Source organism: Syngnathoides biaculeatus, chromosome 10 (assembly GCF_019802595.1).
Source record: "Syngnathoides biaculeatus isolate LvHL_M chromosome 10, ASM1980259v1, whole genome shotgun sequence".
NCBI classification, from domain to species: Eukaryota; Metazoa; Chordata; class Actinopteri; order Syngnathiformes; family Syngnathidae; genus Syngnathoides; species Syngnathoides biaculeatus.
The window spans coordinates 3,078,629-3,097,308 of record NC_084649.1 but is presented as its reverse complement, the minus strand read 5'-3'; the positions used below and the strand labels follow the sequence as shown (position 1 = coordinate 3,097,308).

At 42.3% G+C, this 18,680-nt stretch overlaps 1 protein-coding gene across 6 annotated transcripts in view; it reads right to left on the bottom strand.

The window, feature by feature from the left end:
* shq1 (SHQ1, H/ACA ribonucleoprotein assembly factor) overlaps positions 1–18,680 on the bottom strand; it is a 67,047-nt gene that overhangs the window by 4,333 nt on the left and 44,034 nt on the right. Inside the window, exon 12 of one of the 6 annotated variants that reach the window (XM_061831838.1) lies at positions 15,024–15,162. The exons of the other annotated variants lie outside the window; for them this stretch is intronic. Coding sequence (XP_061687822.1) covers positions 15,024–15,162 — 139 coding nt within the window. The remainder of the gene's footprint in view (positions 1–15,023; positions 15,163–18,680) is intronic. 6 annotated transcript variants of the gene reach the window in all.

Here is an 18,680-nt window from a genome sequence, read left to right as displayed (position 1 = left end):
TTTAGTGAATCATCTTGAGATTCAACAATCCCCTCTGCCCCATCTATAAATGAAGTTATTACTAAAACTGCAGAGAGAGAGAAAGTATTTGAACAGAGTGGCTCAACAAAACCAATGCCTCTATCCTTAAGCTGCAATGTTATAGTTTAACAGACGGACTCTAGTCCTGGGTGAGGAAAAAGTGTTTTATTGCTCTTGAAAGTCCAATGAGGCTTCTAGTGTGCATAACGATGCTCCTCCCAGTACACTATTCATATTAGAAATGCCTGCCATTCTGTCTCTGTGCCCCAAAAAACATACACTAGATTTCAGCCATACGTGCTGTCCCCTTTTCCACGGTGATTACAAGCTGAGCTCGCTGGGTCACTAAGATTCAGAATGTGTCCATTCAGGTTGGGGTAACAGATTCAAGCGCTACTTGTGTGTGTATTGTGAGTAAATCTTTTGCTGTCATTTTCATTTTCATACTCAGCTCCTGTTACCCACTACAGTCCAATTGACCTACTGCTGTGTCCTACAACTGTTCCCCTTGAATGCGCAGTCCTAATAGGCTTCTATTTTTCTGGTGAATGAAGTGTGCTTTTTTTTTTTTTTTTTTAAGGTATCTTAAGCTGTGCATTAATTAACACCTCAGGAGCGACTGTATAAAGAGATCTCATAGTTGGTGCGCTGATTCAAACTCCGCAGAGAAAAACTGAATAAAATTAGACATGACAATATTTAGCTCCTTTAACACATAGGTGAAATATTGTTCCTACGCTTCCGTGTTGTCAAGATATCGACCCATCTGTAATCTCCCTTTCATAGCAATGATTGTTGAAAAAGTTAATTTTAATCAATGCAGTATTTTTTTTAATTTAAATGGGCTTTTTGGACAAATTTCAATTAGGTTTCCCCACTCATCACAGTGCAGAATCTGGTATCAAAGTGCTAAATTATGTTTTTGATACCGTAGATCACAATATACTGCTAAACAGGTTGGAAACGTGGGTAGGACTAAATGGAACGGTCCTCAAATGGTTCAGGTTCTACCTGGAGGAGAGGAGCTACTTTGTAACTAATGGAAGTGCTCAATCTCAACAAATGGCAATCACATATGGGGTCCCTCAAGGGTCAGTTCTTGGACTACTGCTGTTCAGCCTTTTATGCGACCATTGGGTCAAATTTTCCAGAACTTTAGTTTAAATGATCATAGCAATGCAGATTATACAGTTCAATTGAGGTGATGTGCCACTGTCTAAAGCAGATAAAAAACTGGATGAGCAAAAATTTCCTTCAACTAAACCACAAAAAACTGAGATAATTGTTTTGGGCAATAACAAAAAAAAGAAGAAAATAAAAAGGATTGCTGATGAATGATGAAATAGAATGAGCAAGTCGCAAAGATCTACCCACTAAAAAAATGCAAAACATAGTTATTTTAAAGTGTGTAAACGTTTGTGGGCCTTGCTTGACTGCCAATATTGTACAAACAGCATAACTATGAACATTTTTTTGTAACTATCTGAGTTCACCTTGATGATCACTAAACACCACACGAATGAAAATGCACATTTGGGCTGTGTCACTCATGTCAGTGGATTCGTCCAACTGCTGTGAGAAACACTCACAATCTCCGATGTCCTTCCACACATCAGCCATGGCTTCACAGTGCCTTTACAGCTGCAGAGATAATATTTCCGCTTTCTTTTAAAAGATCGTCTTGGAAGGACTTCTTGTTATTAACGATGATGTGACGAACCTTGAAGCGATGCTTTGGTGGCGTCTTTCGCTGGTGAACTATATTGTGTGAAAAGCACTTATCGTGCAGCCAATTGGGATTTTAGTTCGCTCACTTTTCTCATTCTCAGCTTGCTTTTCCGCTGAATGTTGGTGTCGTATTTTCCATATATTTTCCAACAGCTCGAAAATGCAGCGACAGATTTCACTACACTGGCAGATGAAGCAAACGCACTTCGAAAATGACATTGTGAAAAAAAAAGTCTGCCTCACATTCCGTATGAAAGTGATAAGTTTTTATCTTTACTGCAGCATCCATACTCATGTTTGTTAAGATTTCTTAAGCGAGAGCTTAAAATAGGGGGTAACTCACTGACAGCATGTTTTCCTGTACTGTCGTTGTTAGCACATGTGTTGTGAGCTAAAGTTAAAAAAAATACGGCTGATGTCTTTTTTGCCTCGGTACGGCATCGCAATCAACCGAAACTCGTGGATGACTGGTCGATCGTGATCGACACATTGAGCACCCCTGCACTAAATGGTTTAGGTCCCAAAATACACGAAAGCAATACTAATGGAAAACAAATCCACTCTGGCAGCACAGTAGAGTTGTGCTGTTGGCCTCACAGTTCTGAGGACCCGGGTACAATCCCGGCCCCACCTGTGTTAAGTTTGCATGTTCTCCCAATGCCTGCGTGGGTTTTCTCCGGGCACTCTGGTTTCCTCCCAAATCCCAAAAACATGCAACATTAATTGGACACTCACACAATGAGGTTGGACACAGAAAAACAATAATAGCGACTTGGGCATATCATACAGTTCCTCTGGTCGGCAGGTCTGGCTCTACTGTAGTGTCTTTTTCCGTTGAAAGCACCTTGATACAGGTGTCTTTTTTTGTAAGTGGAAAAAAAAGCTACAGCCCGCTGTTAGTGCTATTTTTTGTGGACAGAATTTTCTTATAATAAGACATGCCATGTTCGATTATGTTTGAGAACTGAAGCCGTGACGCCAGCGATGGCACGTGAACACCGCTGCCAGATGAGTTGACCCGAGCTCCGTGCAGTTCACTGAAGGTCAATCAAGGGGGACACCAGTGTTTAGAAAGAGCAGAAGGATGCACCAACAATTGATCGCTTGACAACCACTGACCAATGAACTTTACCGAACTGCACAGAAGTCTAGTGTGCTCAACTGGCAGCGGGGTTCGGGGGAGTGCTGCAGCACAACGCAGGCACAAGTAGAAAATCGTGATGCGTTGTGCGGGTGTGTCGAAATACCATGGGGCCTACTGGCTGCCCCGTGTCGGCAGTCCCTATACTTAGGGTGACTGACAATGGTCCTTTGACCAATTGGGACGGAGAACATGATGCAGGGTTTCCCTTTGTGAATCAAGATACAGGACACAATGTGCATTCATACGCTGTAAAAACAATCCATCTATACTGTAAAAAAATGACACACACAAAAAAAATCCGTGCAAAAGCGATGGTGCATAGAGTGAACCAGGTTGTATCGAAGGAAGACTGTACATGAGCATATGATACGATCACTAGACAAAAAGGAAATTATCCTATGTAGCAACAAAACTACGGCTTTGCTTAAGTGCATCCAGAAAATTTTGTAGTTGTATAAAGACTAGAGTTTGAAGTTCAAAACAACTTATTACAAAAAGACACTAGTCTGAAGAAAAAAGAAATGATAAAGGTAGACTACTGATGATTTGTGAATAATGTCGGAATGGGGGTTGTTCGCGGTATCTAACAGTGTGAGTGGGGCAGGAGAGGCTCCTGCAGAACAGCCACTTCAAAGACTGCCCTGTATTCTCTTCCCCCCGTGGGAAGTCATTATTCAGTTAGCATTGGAGAGGCAACCTTGTTTTTCCTCCCCTCTCTTGCTCTGTGGTGGGCGAAGCTTGGCCTGTGGTGAATACAAAGACTCTGTCCAGGAGGGGGAGGGTTCACGTTATACCCAAACCAGTCATTCCCACACTGCTGTTGTGCCTAGCCTTTATTAAACTAAGAAGAACTGGCTCTTTTTTGGTTGGAAAATTTTAGGTAAGACAAAGATGCCTCCATCTGCCAAAGTACTTAAATAAAAATGGGCGCAGAGTGATCTGTGCGAGAGAGAGAGAGAGAAAGTTCAGTGTCTATGTATTCAAGTTCAATTACAGTCTGCCAATCCATTCATCGTCTTTGTGTTCACTGAGCGAACCGTATTCAGCATGTTTGCCTGTGCTTTTCAAAACATTTCAGATCAAGCTTGTCTTTAGAGGCATCAATCTATGTCATTGGAGCACCTGATTTTCTTTCACTTCCTGGGAAATAAAAACAAATGTGGGGAGACGCTGTGACTGAAAACTGAAATGGAACCCCATTGGAGTTCCACATATGAGAAAGATGATGTGCAACTCTGTTTTCCAGGGGCATACTTACAGTACAAACATTACTGTCATACAAATATATGGGTAGTTTCATATTTAAGGTGAAACTTTGGTTTTACATTACTTTTTATTTTGTCATCTGCTCCAACTGTCACTAATAGTGCTACAAGTAAGGACACACTGAGATAAATAATTTAATAAATTTATATCTGACGCACTTATGGAATTAATTTCATTCATATTCCTTGTAGCACTCCCTAGAGGAGTTTATTTACTGAAGTACAGAGAGAACCGGTTGCATATCAAGGTTAATCTGTTTATTAATTGTACTAATGTTCTTTTATAATAATAATAATTATATTGTTCACAATTTTTAAAACAAAACACATTACGTATATTAATGATCAGGCAGCAAGAATCTAGCCAGGCTTCAAGAAACTCCTCTAGAGGAACAGTTGGAAAATAAAAATGCAAACAGCTGAGAACAAAAATAACTGCAAAACTAATCACTGGAGAGGACGCTGCTGTCACACAACGTAAGATCACGTTTTATATGCTGTGCAGGAAACACATTTACAATATATGAGTGCCACCTAGATTTCACAATTGGGTCTATCTGAAAGATGGTCAATATGCTTTTGTAAGTGCTGCAGTTTTTTTGAGCAACATGGTTTGAATTGGCCCAGCAGTTCAATCTTCCATGGATTCAGGTGATTAGAGTTACCACCAGTTTTTTCTGACAGCAAAAATGTGCATGTATTTGGGTGAAGTGCTTATTTGTGTGATGAGGCACTGGATGATCAATTGAGGGAGATTATTCATGTAAATACAGTATGGGCATTAGAAGCATTGGAGCCAATGTTTATCACTTTGATTATCTGGGCTGCAACCCAAGATCATTCGAAGATTGGTTGTGAACTCACAAGAAGAAACCTCAGAGCCTACCTAACAATGTGGGGGACACGTGGATTATGGACAAATTATTAATATTCTGATCACTTCGCAGGAACACCAATGGACTCAAATGATGTATTAACTTGTTCCAGAAGACACCTAATGAAATAACAAATGACCAAATCGATTTCAAATATCAAATATTTTACACGGCATTTGAACAGCTAAGAACTCATTCCTTAAAACTTGATATTTTGAATATTTGATGAGAATTTTTCTCTAGTATCAAATTTGGAAGGTTGTAAAATGGGCATTTGAGAAACAACTAAGCGTTCAACAACAACTATAATTTGGATTTAAAGTGTAAATGGAGTGGTTAATTGTGCAAAATATTTAAATCTCAGGGATGACAGCCGGTAAAAAGAAACTATACATATATACATATATATGTCACTTCTATAACAATTTTTCCAAATTTGTCTGGAATTCCAATTTTAAAAATTTCGTCTCGAATGTTCCCATAGGACGTTCAGTCATAACCGTGAATAAATTATGGCATCAATAGCGTCGTTTTTAATCACCTCAACTTTGTAATGTTGCACATAGTTGCAGCCTGAATCAAAGTATCAGTATATGAGATTACAATGTGCCACCAACAAAAATGTCGATGGATGGATGGATGGATAAATACACCTTTGACAAATCTATCTTTAAAGGTCTTAAGTCGATGAAATCAGATTAAACAGATCCCAAACATAAAAATGAACTCCATTATAAATTGTGTTACTCTATTTTGAAAAAAACTACTAAAGTATTGAATTTGATAGTTTTATACATCGACAATAACTGATTGAGTAACAATCAGTGTTAAGACTGTACCTAGTGAATGCTCAGCGATTTCTGCAACACGTCCATTCAAGTACTGCAACACGTACATTCTGTGATATTTGGCAGCTTTGAAGTCTGCTCGAGACAAAAACATGGAGGGGCACCGTGCAGGGAAGAAATCTGTGTTACTTGTCTGTGTAAGGTAGGAGATCGCATTTCTTTGTTTTAACCAGTCGGGCATCTCAGATCTCCTCCAGTGCTGACGCAAACATGAGATAGAGAAGCTGCGTTATTCATTTATAGTGTTGACAAAGGCCCTCTGGTCGTTCCGAGAACTCATCTCGTCCCCTGTGGATCCATCTATAATAAACAGCGCAACATTAAATGTCTGTGGTTCATAGCCAAAGTATTAAGCAGACGCAGACCCCTATATATGCTTGATTCCACAGATTTTCCCAGTTTTTAGAGAAATATGTTTAAATAAATGATATGAATTAGAGGAGGAAGAAATAAAAGAGCCATACTTATAAAATATATATGCAGTTCTCGAAATAATTATTTCCATATGGGCTGGACAGAGATTTTGTTTTGTTAAGTTTGCGGAGTGCTCACTTCACGATTTTGATCATCTGTATATTCTGCTGTTGTGGTGTGAAAATGTATTCAACCATTTCCTGACAATTTTCCAGTCCATGGAACAGTGCATAAGTGTACCGTTTACGTATCTACTATCACAAAAAGTACATTTTAGCGTTAACATTTTAGCATTCCTCAAAAGAAACTATTAGTAAGCATTCATTAATGCAGCCCTATGGGGGCACAAACCAGTGCAATCTGTAGGCCGGTCCCAAGCCCGGATAAATGCAGAGGGTTGCGTCAGGAAGGGCATCCGGCGTAAAAACTGTGCCAAACAAATATGAGCGTTCATCTAAAGAATCCCATACCGGATCGGTCGTGGCCCGGGTTAACAACGCCCGCCCCCGGCACTGCTAACCTGCAGGGCGTCGGTGGAAATTCAGCTACTGTGGGTCGAAGACAAAGAAGAGGAGGAAACCGGATCCAGCGTCAGAAGAAAAAGAGGAATGCACAGAGCCTACAACTGAGTGTAGGGACTTTGAATGTTGGGACTATGACAGGAAAAGCACAGGAGTTGGTTGACATGATGATTAGGAGAAAGGTTGATATTCTGTGCATCCAAGAGAGCAGGTGGAAAGGTAGTAAGGCTAGAAGTTTGAGAGCAGGGTTTAAATTATTCTACCACGGAGTAGATGGGAAGAGAAATGGAGTAGGGGTTATTTTAAAGGAAGAGCTGGCTAAGAATGTCTTGGAGGTGAAAAGAGTATCAGATCGAGTGATGAGACTAAAATTTGAAATTGAGGGTGTTATGTATAATGTGGTTAGCGGCTATGCACCACAGGTAGGATGTGACCTAGAGTTGAAAGAGAAATTCTGGAAGGAACTAGATGAAGTAGTTCTGAGCATCCCAGACAGCGAGAGAGTTGTGATTGGTGCAGATTGTAATGGACATATTGGTAAAGGAAACAGGGGCGATGAAGAAGTGATGGGTAAGTACGGCATCCATGAAAGGAACTTTGAAGGGCAGATGGTGGTGGACTTTGCAAAAAGGATGGAGATAGCTGTAGTGAACACTTATTTCCAGAAGAGGGAGGAACATATAGTGACCTACAAGAGCGGAGGTAGAACCACGCAGGTAGATTATATTTTGTGCAGACGATGTAATCTGAAGGAGGTTACTGACTGTAAAGTAGTGGTAGGGGAGAGTGTAGCTCGACAGCATAGGATGGTAGTATGTAGGATGATTCTGGTGGTGGGTAGGAAGATTAAGAAGACAAAGGTAGAGCAGAGAACCATGTGGTGGAAGCTGAGAAAGGAAGAATGTTGTGCGGCCTTCCGGAAAGAGGTGAGAAAAGGCTCTCGATGGACAACCGAAGCTCCCGGAAGACTGGACGACGACAGCCAAGGTGATCAGAGAGACAGGCAGGAGAGTACTTGGTGTGTCATCTGGTAGGAAAGGGGAGAAGGAGACTTGGTGGTGGAACCCCAAAATACAGGGAGTCATACAAGGAAAGAGATTAGCGAAGAAGAAGTGGGATACTGAGAGGACTGAGGAGAGGCGAAAGGAGTACATCGAGATGCGACGTAGGGCAAAGGTAGAGGTGGCAAAGGCTAAACAAGAGGCATATGAAGACATGTACACCAGGTTGGACACGAAAGAAGGAGAAAAGGATCTCTACAGGTTGGCCAGACAGAGGGATAGAGATGGGAAGGATGTGCAGCAGGTAAGGGTGATTAAGGATAGAGATGGAAATGTGTTGACTGGTGCCGGTAGTGTACTAAATAGATGGAAAGAATACTTTGAGAAGTTGATGAATGAAGAAAATGAGAGAGAAGGAAGAGTTGAAGAGGCAAGAGTGAAGGACCAGGAAGTGGAAATGATTACTAAGGGGGAAGTCAGAAAGGCATTACAAAGGATGAAAAATGGGAAGGCAGTTGGTCCTGATGACATACCGGTAGAGGTATGGAAGCAATTTGGAGAGATGGCTGTGGAGTTTTTGACCAACTTATTCAACAGAATACTAGCGGGCGAAAAGATGCCTGAAGAATGGAGGAAAAGTGTTCTAGTTCCCATTTTTAAGAACAAAGGGGATGTTCAGAGCTGTGGGAACTATAGAGGAATAAAGTTGATGAGCCACACAATGAAGTTATGGGAAAGAGTAGTGGAGGCTAGACTCAGGACAGAAGTAAGTATCTGCGAGCAACAGTATGGTTTCATGCCTAGAAAGAGTACCACAGATGCATTATTTGCCTTGAGGAAAAGTACAGAGAAGGTCAGAAGGAGCTACATTGTGTCTTTGTGGATCTAGAGAAAGCCTATGACAGAGTACCAAGAGAGGAACTGTGGTACTGCATGCGTAAGTCTGGTGTGGCAGAGAAGTATGTTAAAATAGTACAGGACATGTATGATGGCAGCAGAACAATGGTGAGGTGTGCCTTAGGTGTGACAGAGGAATTTAAGGTGGAGGTGGGACTGCATCAGGGATCAGCTCTGAGCCCCTTCCTGTTTGCAGTGGTAATGGATAGGCTGACAGATGAGGTTAGACTGGAATCCCCTTGGACCATGATGTTCGCAGATGATATTGTCATATGCAGTGAAAGCAGGGAGCATGCAGAGGAACAATTGGAAAGATGGAGACATGCACTGGAAAGGAGAGGAATGAAGATTAGCCGAAGTAAAACAGAATATATGTGCATTAATGACAGGGGTGGAGTGGGAATAGTGAGGCTCCAGGGAGAAGAGATAGCAAGGGTGGACAACTTCAAATACTTGGGGTCAACAATACAGAGCAATGGAGAGTGTGGTCAGGAAGTGAAGAAACGGGTCCAAGCAGGTTGGAACAGCTGGCGAAAGGTGTCTGGTGTGTTATGTGACAGAAGAGTGTCTGCTAGGATGAAGGGCAAAGTTTACAAAACAGTGGTGAGGCCGGCCATGATGTACGGATTAGAGACGGTGGCACTGAAGAAACAACAGGAAGCTGAACTGGAGGTGGCAGAAATGAAGATGTTGAGGTTCTCGCTCGGAGTGACCAGGTTGGATAGGATTAGAAATGAGCTCATTCGAGGGACGGCCAAAGCTGGATGTTTTGGAGACAAGATTCGAGAGAGCAGACTTCGATGGTTTGGACATGTTCAGAGGTGAGAGAGTGAGTATATTGGTAGAAGGATGCTGAGGATGGCGCTCCCAGGCAAAAGAGCGAGAGGAAGACCAAAGAGAAGGTTTATGGATGTGGTGAGGGAAGACATGAGGGCAGTTGGGGTTAGAGAGGAAGATGCAGGAGATAGGCTAAGATGGCAAAAGATGACACGCTGTGGCGACCCCTAACGGGACAAGCCGAAAGGAAAAGAAGAAGAAGTAAGCATTCATTTGAACCCAGTCCTTATCTCACAAATGAACTGACCCGATGTTTTGTATTTTTAGTCTCCTATAATAGCATTGGCCCAATAAATGAGACAGTGGGGAATGATTGGAAAAACAGAAGGAAGGCAAAGATCAAAGAGAGACAACTTGTATGCAGTTCAGCAGCGCAGGAACCTGCTTCATTCAAAGCTTTGTTGAAGGTTTTGTATCACATTCAGGAATTTCAGGAGTTGACGAGGTATAGATAATTTAAGCAGTAATTTGTTTTCAACCTTTCACCACATTTCAGGCTTCAAACATAAAGATGTAAAATTTTTTTTTTTTTGTTAAGAATCAACAACAAGTGGGCCACAAACGTGAAGTGGAACAAAATTTATTAGATATTAAAAACTTTTTTAACAAATAAAAACCTGAAAAGTGGGGCGTGCAATATTATTCGGCCACATTGCATTAATACTTTGTAGCTCCACCTTTTGCTGCAATTACAGTTGCAAGTCGCTTGGGCTATGTCTCTTCAAATAGTTCATCCAGAGTGATCATGGGCCTCTTAGCTGCATCTCTGATCAGTCTTCTCCTTGTTCGAGGGGGAAGTCTTGGTAGATTTGCAGAGGTCTAATACTGCTTTCATTTCAATATGATTGCTTGCACAGTGCTCCTTGAGATGTTTAAAGCTTGGGAAATCTTTTTGTATCCAAATGTGGCTTTAAACCTCTCCACAACAGTATCTCGGACCTGCCTGGTCTGTTCCTTGGTCTTCATGATACTCCCTGCACTTTAATCTGAACCCCGAGACTATCACAGAGCAGGCACATTTATATGAAGTCTTGATTACACACAGGTGGATTCTATTTATCATCATTTATCATCAACATTGGACCATTCAGAGATCCTCACTACTGACCTTCTGGAGTGAGTTTGCTGCACTGAAAGTAAAGGGCTGAATAATATTGCATGCACCACTCTTCAGTTTTTCATTTGTTAAAAAAGTATAAAATATCCAATAAATTTCGTTCCACTTCACGATTGTGTCCCACTTGTTGTTGATCCTTGACAAATTTTTTTTTTATCTTAGATCTTTATGTTTGAGGCCTGAAATGTGGCGAAAGGTTGAAAAGTTCAAGGGGCCCGAATACTTTCACAAGGCACTGTAAGTCAATGCACAGGGTAGAGGTCCCCCCACCCACCCCTGTGTGCATGTGAGTGCGTGAAGGTAAAAGGGAGGGCCTGCCCTTTGGCTTAAATCACAGTGAAGTCTTTACGAGGTTGTAAATCTGAGCCTGATGTCTCTGCAGTCAGGGGGACTTTATGAGAAGAAATGCATGTGGGACGAAAAGGAGATTAAATAAATCAAGCCCCTTAGGCCTACAAACAAACATTAATCGCTGTATCCCATCATTTGAGACTGATCGTGTTTTGCCTCATCTGCGAGGTCTGATACAGGGATGGCACCTGGGGTAAAAGATTACGTCTCATCTTTTCGCTCGGTTCCCAAAGATGACTTATTTAGTACAAACATGACAAATTCTGCACGGGACAATATCTCGCAGAGAACAAAACAACATGTGTGCCATATGTCATCAAATCTGTCAAGTTACACAAAAGAGGTGCTGCAACAAAGCGCATATTAAAGCGAAGCCTGTGGTGAATTACCTGGAACTGGTACAAACCTCCCACCTTACCAGAGGTGGAAAGTAAAGTATTTGTACTTTACTTGCGTACTGCATTTATTTTTCTGGTGACTTTTTATTTTTTAAACAGCTAGTGGGGGTACAAGTATTGCCGTATTTCATGTAGCTAAGTCGGAACATTTCATGAGTGTCAGTAGAGTCCATGTCCACAGTCCATGTAGTGGGGAATAGTGATTACCCACCACCTCACACACATTTGGCAATTGTAAAATGCGTTTGCAAAAAATCCAGTGGGGAAATGTTTGCATTTTTATTTTTTACTATTTCAAATGTACAAATAAATGCTCATATTTCAATTTAAGCCTACCTTTTTTTATTATTTTGTATGGTTGTATTTGTTTTGTCCCTTGTTGCTCCCAGAGAACGCATGCCAATCATTCTCACTACATGAATTTTATTATTGGGTTAAAAAAAATTTCAATTTTTTTTTTTTTTTTTAACTTGGGTACATTTTCAAGTGTGCACTTTTTAACTTTTAATTAAAGCCCAAGTGTCATCCTATAAACATTCTAAAATTGATATTGTAATTAAAAATACATATAACATTATTCACTTCAATGTCTATACAAAAAAATAAATGTGAGCGGGGAGCACGTCATCCATGCACAAAATTGCAGAAGTGTCATTCTACGATATCCAAGTGGTCGCCATATTGGCTGCGTCCTTCATCCGTAACATCACCAGGACATCCGCCAATGAAAACACGCGGTGCACCCTAACTATGGGAGACAAACGTGCCCCTTCTGACACGGAAGCTCTTTTCGAAAAGGAGAACACCACACAACTGAGTGAAGTTACCGGGGCAATATTACACTATTGTTTCGAGCCCTCGGGGCAAAATTACGCTATTGTTTCGAGCCATATTCAGATAATACGCAATCATGGCCAAACCCCATCATCATCCGATCCCCTTTCGCGGCGGAGATGATTCATCGCGGCTCATCGCAGCCGGCCGGTGTGGCTTATGACAGAGCCAAGCGGTGCTGCTTTTAGGGGGGTGTTCACAGACGCAGCAGTACTGAGCAACACAGTCGAGCCGGGGCGCTTTATGCGTGCACGCGGCTGAGAGAGGCATTCTCGGCTGGGTTCTTCAGAGCCGCCCACGTCCACAAAGCCCGACGCGCAGCCTTCGCAGAAGCAGTGACCGCCAAACGCGGCGCCTCAGGCGGTGTAGGTGATTTTCAGCGGTGGTGGCATATAATGGAGCCGACCCATGCTGCTTTTAGGGGGATGTTCAAAGCCGCCGCAGTACTTGTTGAACATCGTCGAGCCGGGGAGCATTACTGCCTACCTGTTATTTGGAACCCACGAAGCTCTTGTCCTCTGCACCCGTGCAATAGATTTTTCACAACGAACCGGGTCTCTTGCAAACTTATGAAGGCTAAATCCATTCTCCCGAGTGTTCAAGCAATGTCCAGCAATGCAATGAGCCGGCATTTTGGCTAACACGAAGGAACAACGAGCTACCTTCCCGGAGGTAAAACTAATGGAAACAAACGAGTCCACTTGGGGGTGCCGCTGTCCTTTACGTCACTTCCTGCTTCTTCTCAAAAACATATCCCTCCATAGGATTTTCATGGCAGGAGTTACAAAAAGCTGTATACGTCAAAATCATGTTTTGTGGTGAAAAAAAACGCATGGGCCCAAATTGGCTGACGTTTTTTCATTAATAACATACTAAAAATCATTAATTTCATGACAGGAGCCCTTTAAATAAGGGAGTGCCTTCAGTACTGCTACAAGAGTTGTTTTTGAACAACTATCAGTACTTTGATTTAAGTACTGAATAAAAGTACTTTTTACACCTCCACATCTTACACAGGTCAAGTTCATTTGCATTTAAACTTGAGATTTCTTTTTATATTGTAATAAATGGAAATTTTCACAGTAGTACAATAGAAGCAGTATGTATTGCTTGGCAGCTCTCAATCTTTTCTATGCCATGAAAACCTGAAAAACAACATTTAAGTCCTGAAATATATGGTTGGATATTTAGGTGGTCTTTACAATGGAAATTGTTGAATTATATTGATTTCTTTGACCGACTATGGGTAAAATTAACATTAAAAGGGATGGTATCCTGTCCCATTTTATGAGATAGCAGAACTTCTCTGAATAGTGCTTCCATGGAGTTTCCATCACATATAGTAGGCCTTAGTGTACTTGCTCCTCTTCCCATAGTTGGCATCATACATACATTATATTGCCAAAAATATTTGCTTTTCGTAATCCCTAGGGTTTAATATGACAACGGTCTAAACCCTTGTATTATAAGATCTCAAACTCTTCTGGAAAGACCATACACAGGTTTAAGAGTGCATTTATGGGACTTTATGACTATTTGTCCAGAAGCACATTTGTGAGGTTACACACAGGTTTGATAAGAAGGACTGGCTCTCACTCACTGTTCTAATTCATTCATTCCAAAAATATTCTATAGAGTTGAGGTCAGAATTATGCAGGCCAGTCAAGTATATCCACATCAAATTCTCTCATCTATGTCTTTATGAATCTTCATGTTTATACACTTATAGAATGGACAGTCACGTTAGCATAGGAAGGGACCATCTGTGAACTGCTGGAAAAAAGTTGGGAATATCAAAAATATTAGCTCCTGGGCTCCAGTGACAAGAACTGAAAACTTTGGCATACCAAAGGATTTGGGACAGTCTAAGAGTTACCCCTTCCGGTTCCAACAAGCAAGGGGCATGAAAACATGGATGAGAGAATATGGTATGGATTAATTTGACTGATCTGCAAAGACTCCTGCTCTCAATCCGATAGGAAATGTTTGGGTTCGGATGGAAACCTAACGGTGCTAACAGAAGTCCGTGCTCTGGTGAAGTACACAAGATAGTAGATTAGGACTTGGGTCCCAAAAAGGACAAGTAGTCTATACGGGACAAATATAGAAAAACATAATGGTGAGCGGGAATAATAAGTCTGCCCTAGAGGGGATGTAAACTTTATGAAATAATGTTTACCGGGCAGCATGATGTTTCTTAAAGAAATGGGAAGAAAAAAAGAAAAAAGAAAAATAGCATGACTTATATGGCAAGTTAACAGTTGAAGGATGCAGCAGGTTGGTAGAAAGATTGATGGCAAGTGTTACAGGGAAGTAAGGCAAAGCCAAGATTAAGACTTACATCTTAGGATGGCGAGAGGTTGGTTAGCATAGGCAAGAAAGAGAAAGGCAGGAGAGTCAGCTGAAGTAATGCAACAAGTGGCTATATTAAAACCAGCTACAACAGTTTAAAACAGGCTAAAGAAAGTGAGGCAGAAAGAGAGCTGTAAGAAAATCTTGAAAAAAAAAAGAAAAAAAATGCTGTCTCCCTGGGAAATACATTCGCTGATTAAAGCGCCAAGGAGGCAGCAACAGGAAAATATGGCACACACATAGTGACACAATCACAAGCCCCCAACCCTCCATATTGATTTAACAGTTCTAAAAGATGTGCAAAACATGCTCCTCAAAGTGAAACTCAGTGATGGCTTACAGAAAAAACTGAATTAGAAGATAATACACATTATTTTGTGGCCCCCCAAGATGATGTTTTGCGGCACCCACCTTACTTACTATGAAAGTCAAATGATGGTGTGGCCCTGAAGTTTTATATGAATGGCACTTTACGGTGATGTGTGCAGAGCTGGTGAACCAACCAATCACGATGGGGTTGTGGCTTTCGGGGTGTGACAGTGACAAGTCCTGATGCAAGCTGAGAAACATTTTTCATTGAGAGAAAGTTAGTGATTTTGCCATGGAGAGTTTTATTAGTTTTGCTCACAACCTGTCTACACCAGCTTTCTTGCTCATCTTATTTTGTGTTTAAAAAAAAAAAAAAGACTTTTAAATTGTGTGCAACTAGAATTACTGAGGGGGTAGTGGTACACACGTCTGCCTTTGGTGTGGGCAGTATGGGATCGATTCCCGCTCAGTGATAGTGCCGATATCTGCCCTGTGACTGACTGGCGACAAATTCAGGGTGTAGTCCGCCTTTCGCCCGAAGTTATTTGAGATAGGCTCCAGCTTTCCTGCAACTCTTGTGAGGATAAGCGGCTTGAATAATGACATGTTATGACAAATTGTGTGCATGTGCGCTGAGGCTGCGTCCCAGCCTCAGCCAGAATGTGCCTCCAGTGGCTTAGTAGTGAATGGACTTTTGAGACCCCTGATATACATAATCAGGGGAAAACCTGTATTATCCAAAAATAAAAATAAAAATAAAAAATCTGTTTAAAACACTGACAATTTAGAGTCATGGGCCTTGCCATGTCTCAACAGAAGGGATGGTAATGGTAGATATTGTACAGACATTTTCGCACCTTTGGATTCAATTCTTACTCAAAAAAATTTTATAAGGAACTGCAGACCTAAGAGATGGCAGTTTCCCCAAGGTAGTCACCCTTTCCAGTTTTTACACATTAATTGTATTTGAGTTAAACAGCATTACAAATGTAGTTTAGTATTGATCTGCCCCTTATCTAAATGGGTGGAGATTTTTCCATGTACAAGTGCTGATGTTATTGCTGTGGCAAAGTTCTTGTGTAAATATATTATTCCTTCTCATAGCATCCCAGAAAAATTGTATGGCAACAATGAGCCACAATTTGTTAATGAAAAAAAATATAGTAAAGTATCTGAAAATCTAGAAATAATTAAAAAAAAATCATTGTGCAGAATTAGTGGAACGAAGCAATGGGACAGTGAAGTTTTGATTAAGCAAAACTACATTTAGTAAAACTGTATATGAAAATAACCCCAACAGGATTGTTCCCATTTGAAATAGTATCTAGTAGATTAGATTAGATTAGTCTGCCCATGGTAGAGCGGCCAGTGCAGCAGTCAGGAGAAAATACTTTAATTGATTGGGTGAAAGAGATGCTGCTAAATAAAACTGTAAAAGAAGCAAATGATCTGCCGCCTACTGTGCCTTCTTCACAGGTGCTGTTGGTGTCCATTGGTGATTGGGTCCTGAGAAAAATCATCAAGAGGAAGTGTTGGTCCTCACCTCGCTGGGATGATCCACTCCCACGGTGATAAAGATAGCAGAACGTCCCACATGGATACACTTGTCCCACTGCAAGCCTGTGGCTCCCTTTTCATTCAACGACTAGTAGCGGTGGAAGTCCGGCTACAAAGGGTGAAGTGGCAATAGGCTGCCCTGGTCTCAAACCGGTGAAGAATTCAGCTGATCCGCGCTTGAGCATGTTAGGTAAAGGAGAGCCACTATTGGGACTGCTGGCCTTCGTGCTGTTCGGACCATGGCTCTTCCGCACTGGCCAGTCTGGGACTGTACGTGTTTATCACTGGATCTATGGACATGAATCATCATGGAGCAAGGACAATCCCACCTCTCCAATGGATGCCAACACCTGGTACTCTTATGTGAATATGGTGTCCCTCCGTGGACAACCAATGACAGATCAACAAGTGTGGTGAAGCTGGAACTACTCAGATGCCCCGCCATGAAAAGAAGTGTGCAGCAGCGACGAGTCGGACAATGCCAGCAATTCCACCTACTGGTCCCAGACTTCATGCCAGGCCAGGAGAGGATGCAGAGAGAAACCATCTGAGGTCTTCAGGACGGACCTCATCACCACCATGAAGGTGCATGACTCGTACCGGCTCAACGCAGAGGACTACTACGTCCTGGCCGATGCATAGAAGCAGAAGCGAAAAAAAGGGTATCCACGTGCCCATTAGCCCGCAGTCCATCCCGGAGCCCGTGGTGCTAACTGACAAAAGCAAAGATGTCATGTTCATCAGCCCCAAGAAGCTGATCCGCACATCTGCCACCCTGGTCCTCAGTTATGTGGACGTCAGGACTTTGATGCAGGGTGTGTGTCACTACGACCTCAACGAGGAAGATGTCACCTGGCTGCAGGTCATCGACGAGGAGTTTGCAAGGTTTCCCTTCTTCCACTGGATCAATTCGTCATAGAGTGCTGAACACTGTTGTCATAACAACATGGCACACACTACCGAGACACAGTAGGGGCTTGGTATCGAGTACAACGAGAATGTGGTGTGCGACGTGCCAGTTCCCCAATGGAGAGGACGACAACGAGATGGTGTTTTGCAACAAGTGCAATATCTGCGTCCACCAGGTATCCTGCCAAATTGCCAGTTGTGCCCGAAAACGGGCGATGCTATGAAGCCCACCCGCAGTGGAACCAAGTGGGTCCATGTCAGCTGTGCCTTGTGGATCCCAAAGATGAGCAATGGGAACCTGGAGAAGATGGAGCACGTCACCAACGTGTCGCACACTTCCAGCAACAGCAACTGGAGAGACCATCATCACTCAGAACGACAAAGTCAACGTCAAGTACTACTGGCCCAAGCACTCTGTGGAGCGGGACTCCACCACTGACGTTGAAAATGAGGAAGGCGTCGGGAGCAAGAAGGGCAAATTGAGAGGAAAGGTTGGAAGGGACAATAAAGAGGACATGGCCGCCCTCTGTCTCATCCCTTTCGCCTCGTCGTCCTTGTGTCTTGTTTGTAAATGTGACCCGCGGGAAAAGCGTGTCAATTTCCGGAAGATGAAATTACAAGAGATGGAGGAGGTCTTCTACCAGTTTGTGGACACCGAGAAAGTGGGCCGTCACTTCAAGATGACACCCAAGACAGTTGACTTCCTGTACCAGTACTAGAAGCTGAAGCACAAAGCTAACTTCAACCAGCTGGTGCTCATGCCTAAGAAGGACAAGGAGGACACCCTGGCCAGACGTGAACATGAGGTGTTGCTGAGATGACTGCAGCTATTCAAGCAACTCAGCCAAGACCTGGAGACGCTGTGCAACCTGACTTGCATGGTGATGAAGATGTAAAGACTGTTGTTTGGAAAAATACGAGCGATGGAGTGCAGGACAATGGCCTGACTTTAAATGGACAAGGACTCTGCACTGTCACCAGCAGAGCTGAAGAATCTCTTGTGTTTGCCCTTATATGCCATGGGGTGCAAAAGTCTACATGACTGTTCCAATCACCAGCGAGGGTTACATCTCTAATCACGGCTTCCACTCTCAGTGGAGGCTGTGTGTTTATCTCGACATCAACCATTGCCTTTCTCCTTACATGTTTCGCGACTCCAGTACCAACAATATCGACACTAGACTCTGTTGGGCTGCTGTGTACCCGCACTTGATGGGTTCAGAAATGAGCAACGATGTTCACCAACTGTTTATTCATGATGATGATGATGATGATGATTATTTATTACTATTGGTCCTGGTT